The sequence below is a fragment of the Lepidothrix coronata genome, unplaced genomic scaffold (assembly GCF_001604755.1).
Source record: "Lepidothrix coronata isolate B3197 unplaced genomic scaffold, Lepidothrix_coronata-1.0 Scaffold23, whole genome shotgun sequence".
In the NCBI taxonomy this organism is placed as follows: Eukaryota; Metazoa; Chordata; class Aves; order Passeriformes; family Pipridae; genus Lepidothrix; species Lepidothrix coronata.
In genome coordinates this window covers 7,533,523-7,542,356 of record NW_016690203.1, presented here as the reverse complement: position 1 = coordinate 7,542,356, position 8,834 = coordinate 7,533,523, and the positions used below count along the sequence as shown (strand labels likewise).

At 66.6% G+C, this 8,834-nt stretch overlaps 1 protein-coding gene across 1 annotated transcript; it reads right to left on the bottom strand.

Moving 5' to 3' along the window:
- Positions 1-490: 490 nt before the first annotated feature.
- TRIM46 (tripartite motif containing 46) lies at positions 491-8,534 on the bottom strand. The gene is made up of 10 exons (XM_017808374.1): positions 8,442-8,534; positions 6,661-6,916; positions 5,297-5,640; positions 4,627-4,770; positions 4,379-4,474; positions 4,002-4,255; positions 3,788-3,909; positions 1,688-1,987; positions 1,304-1,601; positions 491-1,172 (listed from the first exon to the last, which is right to left on the bottom strand). The coding sequence occupies exons 1-10, from the start codon at positions 8,502-8,504 to the stop codon at positions 797-799; spliced, it is 2,253 nt and encodes a 750-aa protein (XP_017663863.1). The 5' UTR covers positions 8,505-8,534; the 3' UTR covers positions 491-796.
- Positions 8,535-8,834: the final 300 nt, after the last annotated feature.

Below are 8,834 nucleotides of genomic sequence, written 5' to 3'. Positions count from 1 at the left end.
CATGAAAATACAGCGATTGTTGTAACAGAACCCAGGAGAAACGACAGCAGCTCGGACAGATCCCGGCACGGGAACTGCCAGCACGGCCCCCGCGGCGCGTGGGGCTCCCCTGGGCGGGTCGGATCCGGACCCCGCGGCCCCAGCCCCGGCCGTGTGCGGTTTGGCACCGAGCGGTGTAACGGGAGCCAAGCGTGGCCCTCGGAGCACGTGCAGGCAGGGCACAGGCAGGGCTGGCCAGGCACATGGCTGCCCAAGGACAGGGCAGAGAGGGGGCACCGGGAGCCCACGGGAGGGACCCCTCGGTGGCTGTGGCCGGGGCCGAGCCCGGCCGGATGAGCCGCATTGAAAACGAGCCATTTTACAAAACGTCTTCACACTTTGTTCCAGCCCCGTCTCCCCCCCCGCCCTCTCCCCTACCCCAGCTGCCTCCCCCACCCCAGCCAGCGCCCAGCCTCTCCCCTCCACCGTCACCCCCACTGTCACCTGCCTCCCCCCTCCCTGCGCAGCCCCGTCCCCCTCCCTGACCCGTCTCTGGGGCTGACCCTCTGCCAGCCCTGCCCGCAGCCCCAGCCCAGAGCAGCCCGGGGCCGAGCTGGGGCGAGGGGCAGGCAGACAGGGCGAGGAGGGGACGGCAGAGCTGTCCCCGTCCCCCCCCCCATCCCACAAAACAAACACCTGGCCTGTCCCCAGCAGCGGCAGGGCCGGGACTGCCCACCCTGTGCTCTGCTCCCTGCCCCCCCGGCCCCGGAGCTCCCGGGGGGCACAGCCGGGGGCGCGCGGGGAGCGCGGGCACGGCTCAGTCCAGCTTGGGGAAGCCCCCGATGGTCACTTTCCGCTCCTGCTTGTTGGCCACCAGCTCCTGGAGGTGCAGGGCCCCGCCCCCGATGAAGCAGAAGGCGGGGCAGACGGGCCCCGAGCAGTCCACGCCGCACTCCCAGAGCTCGCGGAAGGACACGGCGTCGTAGAAGCTCACCTTGCCCTGCTCGTAGTCCAGGCAGATGCCGATGCGGGGGGGCAGGGGCACGGTGCAGCCGTTGGGGTCGCGGGAGGTGAGCGCCGAGCCGTGCGACAGCAGGATCTTGCCCATGCCGATGGTGAGGAAGGCGTAGGGTGGCGGCGCCTCCACCGTCGTGTCCTCGGCCCCGCTGTCGTGGCCGCTGTCGGGGTCGTACCTGCAGCAGGAGGACAGGTGAGTCCTGACACCGACACACACGGGACAGGCTGGAGCTCCCCCCCACACCCCAGCGCCTGCTGTGGAGGCAGGAACAGGCAGAGGACCCTCCCCGCTCACTGCCCCGCTCACCTGGGGCTCACCACGTCCTGCGGCACCTGGAACCACTCCTGCAGCTTGCTCTCCAGCCCCACGCCCACCTTCACCAGGTAGGAGCTGGGGTCCACGCAGCAGGCCCAGTAGCTCTTGCCCTGGGTGATGGCCACGTCACCGATGACCAGGTCGATGGAGAGGTGGCAGCTGGTCATCAGGCGCTCGGCGGCGAAGAGCATGGGGATGCCGGGGACGCTGCGCACCGCGCGCTGGTCCTTGCTGATGGCCAGCCGGTCCCGGTTGAAGCCCCAGCGGTTGTCCAGGAAGAAGTTGAGGACTGCGGGGAGGAGAGGAGGAGGAGGGTGAGCGGGATGACACCCCGGGGCGCTCTGCAGGTGCTCCGAACCCCCCGGCCCCGCTCACCCGGGGCGGGCGGCGTGTGCAGGTAGATGTCCTCGCTGTACTCCCCGAAGCCCGCCTTGTTGTAGCCCTTCACCCGCAGCACGTAGACGCTGTCGGTGTCCAGGTACTCGACGAGGGCGCAGGTGCCGCGCACCTCCTCCCGCCGCTGCCACAGCTTCAGCCCCTTGGCCTTGGCGTCGGTCTTGCGGAACTCCACCGTGTAGTGCCAGGCGGGCGGCGAGTGCTGCGGCAGCCGCCAGCACAGGAAGATCTGGTCGTAGGTGTAGGTGCGCTGCGTGTCGATGACGGGGGCCTCGGGCGCTGCGGGGAGAGGCACCGGCGGGCATCAGGCAGCATCCCCCCCCCCGCAGGCGGGGAGGCGGCCGGACGCAGGGACGGGGGCATTCCGGACGGACGGACGGACGCACAACCAGCGGAGTCTAAGGGGGGTCTGACTGCGGAGACCGTGTGTCGGCACCGGAGGAGAGCGAGAGTCGGGGAGACAGAGGAGCTGCTGCTGTGGGGCTCCAGGGACCAGACAGGCCGAGTGCAAGTCGGGAGGGAGGAGAGAGAGAGAGAAAGAGAGAGAGAGAGGATGGAGGCAGCGGGAGAGGAGGAGGAGATGGGGATGGCGGGTGGTAGGGGATGGGGATGGGAATGGAGGGGGAAGAAAATGGGATGAGGAGGGGGGTGGAAACTGGGCAAAGAGAGGGACAGAAATGGGGTGAGAAAGAGTACAGAAATGGGGTGAGAGTTGGATGGAAATAGGGATAGAAGGGGAATAGAAATAGGGGGAGGATGGGGCAGAAATGGGGCAAGGATGGGGTGGAAATGGGGTGCAGACAGAAACAGAAATGGGGTGAGAGGGAGACAAATGGGGCAAGAAGGGGGATGGGAATGGAGCAAGGAGAGGGATGGAAATGGAGAAAGGAAGGGGGCAGGAATGGAGTGAGGAGGAAAGGAAATGGGGTGAGGATGGGGCAGAAATGGGGCAAGGATGGGGTGGAAATGGCACAAGAGGGGAACAGAAATAGGGTGAGGAAGGGGATGGAAATGGGGGAAGAGGAGGATGGGAACAGAAATGGGAAGAGGGGGGATGGAAATGGAGAGAGGAATGGAAACAGGGCAAGGAAGGAGAAAGTAATGGGGTGAGGTGGGGGGGAATAGGGCAAGGATGGGGTGGAAATGGGGCAAGTGATGGTGGAAATGAGGTGAGGAGGGGATGGAAATGGGGCAAAAGGGAAATGGAAATGAGGTGAGAAGGGGCAGAAAATTGGGTGGTGAATGGGACAGAAGTGAGGTGAGAGTGGGACAGAAATGGGGTGAGGGAAGGGATGGAAATAGGTCATGAGGGGATGGAAATGGGGCAAGAGGGGGATGGATATGGGGCAACGAGGGGGCAGAAATGGGGCAACGAGGGGGCAGAAATGGAGTAAGGAGTGGGATGGAAACGGGGCGAGAGGGGGATGGAAATGGGGCGAGGAGGGGCATGGAAATGGGGTGAGGAGAGGGTGGGAGGGCAGGAGGAGCGGCGGCAGATGGAGGAGGCAGAGCCACCGGCTGCCAGCGCCTGCGGGCAGGATGGGCATGGAGGATGGTGGCGGAGCAGGGCCAGGGTGGGAACGGGATGGAGGGATGGAGGGATGGGAAGAGAGAGCGGGGCGGCTCTAGGGCAGGGGTGTGACTTGCCTCAGTTACTTCGGTGACGCCTCGGCAGCGGCCGCAGCCTATAAACAAAGAGAGGTAGAAGCAGGTCTGAAACGTGTCGCCAGCGGGTCCGGCAGGGCCACGCGGCTCCTGCCCTGCGGGAAGCGCCTGCCCGGCAGCGGGGCAGCTCCGTACTCACCCACCGGCACTCCTGCTGCCCTCACCTGGCACCACGGCCCTGCCTGTCTGCTCTGGCACAGGGCAGGGCAGGGATCTTTTTTGGGGGCTGCTGGGGCGGGGGGGCCGTCCCTGACGGGGAGGGGCACCGGCAGATCCGCGAGCGCCCGCCCGAGCGCGGCCCTGGGCGGCGGCCGAGGCTGAGCTGCGGCTCCGAGACGGGCAGGGAACGCTCTGCCCGCGGGGGCTGCGCCTCCGCACGGGGCACAGCCGGTGCCCGGGTCCCGCTGCCTTTACCTCGGATGAAGGCCAGGTCGGTGAGCAGCTTCAGCTCCCTGCTGACGTCCAGCTGGAAGTGGCTGAAGGAGGCTGTGGCTGCAGGGCGGAAGCTCTGCAGCGAGTCGGTGGCCCTGAGGATCCTGCAGTGCCAGAGAGTGGGAATGTCGGGGGGCACCACGGGCACCAGAGTGTCCTGACCCCCCCCGGCAGCCCCGTGCCCACAGCCTGGTACCTGTTGTGCAGCTGCTTGGCAGCCTGGACAAAGCAGGGGTGGTCAGTCTCCTTCAGCACCTCCTGGGCGTAGCCCACCATGCCCGAGTTCTCCAGCATGGCCTGGTGCTCCCGGATCTGGCCGTGCAGGCTGGCCAGCCGCTCCTGCTGGCACTCCTCAATGGCCTGCAGCAGGGTGGCCCTCTTCTCCTCCAGCATGGCACAGAGTGCCTGGATCATCTGTGACACCTCCTCCTTGGCCTGCGAGCCGTTCACCTGCCAGGCACGGGCACGGCAGGGTCAGCGTGTGGCACAGCCTGGGACTGGAGGGGACCGGGCTGGCCGTGCCACCCCTGCCTAGGGACAGCTCAGGGCCGGGCAGGCACCTTCCCCCCTCACCTCTGTGTGCTTCACCGTCTCCTCCAGCTCTGCAATCTGGGTCTGCACCGTGTCCTGGCTGCTCAGGATGTAGGCGAGGCTCTTTGTCAGCTTCTCCTGCAGGAAGGTGGTGAGGTGAGGTGAGGTGAGGTGAGGTGAGGTGAGGTGCCAGCAGCCCCCCACCTCCACCTCGCCCCTCCCCCTGCACCAGGGCTCTGTGGTGCCCCCAATTCACAGCCAAAGCCCAGTCTGGCCCCAGCAGCCCTTACCCTGAGGGCCTGGTAGGCGCTGAGCACCGGGGTGATCTTGTGGCTGGTGTGGGTGCGGCGCACGCGGCAGAGCTGGCACACGAGCCGCTGGCAGGTCTTGCAGTAGTGAGTCACCTCCTCCTTGTGCTCTGGGCACATCAGCCCCTGCATGGGCACAGTGGGGCTCAGAGGGGCTCTGCAACCCCCTCCCCCACAGGATACCACCCCTGCACTTCCAAGTCATAGAATCACAGAATCATGGAACGGTTTGGGTTGGAAGGGGACCTTGAACATCATCTCGTTCCAACCTTCCACTAGCCCAGGTTGCTCCAAGCCCCGTCCAACCTGGCCTTGGACACTTCCAGGGATGGGGCTGCCACAGCTTCTCTGGGCAACCTGTGCCAGGACCTCACCACCCTCACAGTAAAGAATTTTTTCCTAATATCTAATCTAAACCTACTCTCCTTCAATTTGAACCCATCCCCCCGTGTCCTGTTGCTCCAGACTCTCCTAAATAGTTTTGCCCCATCTTTCCTGCAACTTCCCATCAGGTACTGGAAGGCTACAATTAGGTCACCCCAAAGCCTCCCCTTCTCCAGGCTGAACAATCCCAATTCTCTCAGCCTTAATCCCAATTCCCTCAGCCTTAATCCCCCCGTGGGGGAAGGAGGACCCGCAGGGGAGGCCGTACCTTGGGACGGAAGGTGAGGGTGGGGGGCGTGGGCTCGTGCTGGGCTTTCTGGGTGCCCCAGGGGTGGTAGAGCTTGAAGCACTCGTTGCAGAAGCTGGACTTGCACTCGGTGCAGCCCTTGGTGGCCTCCAGCTGCGGGGGCTTGCAGAACTGGCACATGATGGCCGCGCTGATGTTGATGGTCTGCCGGTACCGCTCCACCACCCGCTCCAGCGTCAGGTTGCGGAACAGGCTGCCCAGGCCCCTCTCCCCCAGGTCCACGTCCCGCTGGCAGGCCGGGCACGGGAAGCTGACGGTCTGGGGGTGCACAGCCCCCCGCTTGCGCCCTGGGTAGGTGCCGAAGCCTACGGGAGGGAGGAGAGGAGGGGGTGTCAGTGGGGGCCCTTCCAAGGGTAGCCCAGGGCGCCCTCCCTGTCCCCATCCCTTCCAGTTGTCCCCATCCCCAGGCCCTCCAGCCATCCCTGTCCCCAGCTCCTTCACCCGCCCACATCCCCTCCAGCCACCCCTGTCCCTCTGCCCTCCAGCTATGCTGTCCCTTCTCCAGCCATACTCTTCCCCTCCAGCCACCCCCATCCCCTCCGGCCATGCCTGTCCCTGTTCCCTCCAGCTGTCCTCGTCCCCTCCAGCCACTCCTCTCTTCTCCAGCCATGCCTGTGCCCTCTGTTGTTCCTGTCTCTTCTGCCATCCCCTCCAGCTGTCTCCATCCCCCACTCCTCCAACCATCCCTATCCCCTCCAGCCACCTCAATCCCCTTCAGCCACCCCCAACCCCTCCAGCCATGCCTGTCCCCATTCCCTCCTGCTGTCCCTGTCCCCTCTGGCCATTCCCCTCTTCTCCAGCCACCACTGTGCCCTCTGTTGTACCTCTGGTGTCTCATCTGCCCTCCTCTCCAGCTGTCCCCATCCTCTCCAGCCACTGCGATCCCCTCCACCTGTCCCCATCCCCTCCAGCCGTCCCTGTCCTCTCCAGCCATCCCCTTCCCCCCTGTCCTCTCCAGCCATCCCCTTCCCCTCTGTCGTCCCTGTCCACTCTGGTGTCCCCTCCAGCCATCCATGTCCCTGTCCCCTCCAGCTATGCTGTCCCCTCTCCAGCTGTCCCCCTCCCCTCCAGCCACCCCAATCCCCTCCAGCCATCCCTGTCCCGATCCCTCCAGCTATGCCTGTCCTATCCAGCCATCCCCTTCCCCTCTGTTGTCCCTGTCCATTCTACTGTGCCCATCCCCTCCAGCCATCCCCGTCCCCCCCAGCCATCCTTGTCCCCTCCACCCATCCCTGTCCCCGTTCCCTCCAGCCATCCCCCTCCCCTCCAGCCATCCCGGTGCCCTGTGCCATCCCTGTCCCCTCTGCCGTGCCCTCCAGCCCCACCTGACTTGAGGAGGCGGTCGAGGCGGTCGGGTTTGGGGACGGCCCTGCGGCCCAGGCGGGGGCTGCGGGTGGAGGGGGTGGCGGCGGGCGAGGTGGGCTCGGAGGTGGGGTCGCAGCAGAGGTGGCCGTGCTGCAGCAGCACCTCGCTGGCACACACGTGGCACACGTTGTGGGTGCAGGGCAGTGCCAGCGGCTGCTTGTACATCTCCTTGCACACCGGGCACACCAGCTCCCGCTCCATGTTCTTCATGCTGGTCTGAGGGCAGAGAGGGGAGCGTCACCTGCTGCCCATGGAACGGGGCTGGCACCAGGTGGGACCAGGGCTGGGATCAGCACCAGGGCTTGGATCAGCATTAGAGCTGGGATCAACATCAGGCCAGGATCAGCACCTGGGCCAGGATCAGGGCTGGGATCAGCACCAGGGCCAGGATCAGCACTAGGGCTGGGATCAGCATTAGGGCCAGGATTGGCTTCAGGGCCAGGATCAGGGTTGGGACTGGCACCGGGGCCTGGACCAGGATCGGGGCTAGGACCAGCATCAGGGGCAGGGGCAGGGCTGGGGCCAGCACCATCAGGGTCAGGATAATCATCAGGGCTGGGATCAGGGCCGGGACCAGTATCAGAGCCAGGATCAGCATCAGGACCAGGATTAACATCAAGGCCAGGATCAGGCCTGGGACCAGTATCAGGACTGGCACTGGGGCCAGCACTAGGATGTGGCCCAGGGCTGGGCTGGGGTTGGGAACTGAGGCCACACCAGGACCAGGACTGGGGCTGGCACCGGCACCAGGACCAGGACCAACATCATGGCCAGGATCAGGCCCGGGACCAGCAGCATGGTCAGGATCAGGAGCAGCACTGGGACCAGGGCTGAGCTGGGGTTGGGGGCTAAGGCTGAGATCACAGCAGCGTCAGGATCGGGCTTGGGAACAGCACCAGAGCCAGGACCAGTATCAGGACCAGGGCTGGGGTGGGGATGAGGACTGGGTCCAGCATCACAGCCAGGATCAGGCCTGGGACCTGCAGCTTGGTTGGGATCAGGAACAGCACTGGGACCAGAGCCAGGATGGGGCCCAGGGCTGGGATAGGATTGGGGTTGGGACTGGGCCCAGAGCAGGGCCAGGATCGGGTCAGGATCAGGACTAGCACTGGTATGGGAATGGAGACCACCACTGGGATCAGCACCAGGATGGGGCCCAGGGCTGAGATGGGGATGGAGACTGGGGCTGGGATGGAGATGAGGACCAGCACCGGGACCAGTGCCAGGATGAGGGCTGGGATGGATGCTGGGATGGAGCTCGGGGCTGGGATGAGGATGGGCTGGGGCTGGGGGTTGGGATGGTGCTGGGGACCGGGATGGGGCCGGGATCTGGGATGGGGATCAGGATGGGGATGGGATCCAGGATGCAGATGGGATCTGGGATGGGGATGGCATCTGGGATGGGATCCGGGATTGGGCCCGCAGCAGAGCCCGGATTGGGCCCAGCACTGGGACCAGCGCCAGGACTGGGCTGGGAACCAGGATGGGGGCCGGGATGGGGTCGCCCCCCCATCCCCGGTGCTCCGGGTGCTCCCGGCTCGGCCATAGCTCGGTGCGGGCGGGGAGCCCGGATCCGACCCTCCCCGGGGGTTCGCTGCGGTAAACCGGGCTGCGGGTCCGCCGCCCGCCCACCCCTCAAGGGCATCGCCCCCCCACCCCGCGTTGCTACGGTGACCCGGTCCCGGGGGTCCCTGGTCCTCCCCCCGCCACCCCCCCATCCTCCGCCGCCGCGGGCGCTCACGCTGATGCGGACGAGCGCGTCCATGATGGAGGTGAAGGTCTGCAGGTCCTCGCCCTCGGCCATGGCTCCGCTCCCCGCGCCCGTGCCCGCGGCGGCGGCGGCAGCAGCGGCGGCCGCGATCGCCCCGGTGCGTTGCAGGGAGCGGCGGAGCCGGGGAGGGAGGGACGGAGGTGGGGGGGGGCGGCGGTGGCGCGCATGCTCGGCCCGGCGGCACAGGGGGGCGGCGGCACCGGGAGGTGGCACCGGGGATGCTCCCGCCGCACCGACGGGCATCCCCCGCCGGCAGCGCGAGGAGGGCGGCGCGGCTCGCGGAGCGGCGCCTTGGGGTGGGTGGGGTGCGGGCGGGATGGTTTGGTACCGGGGGTAATACCGGGGACAGCACCGGGGGTGGCA

Excerpts from the sequence above, each read along its gene's own strand:
- TRIM46 (XM_017808374.1), bottom strand. The coding sequence starts at position 8,504 with ATGGCCGAGGGCGAGGACCTGCAGACCTTCACCTCCATCATGGACGCG. Across the intron at positions 5,641-6,660 it reads CGACCGCCTCCTCAAGTCAG|GCTTCGGCACCTACCCAGGG; the intron begins GTGGGGCTGGAG and ends TCCCTCCCGTAG. Across the intron at positions 1,988-3,787 it reads CGACCTGGCCTTCATCCGAG|CGCCCGAGGCCCCCGTCATC; the intron begins GTAAAGGCAGCG and ends CTCTCCCCGCAG.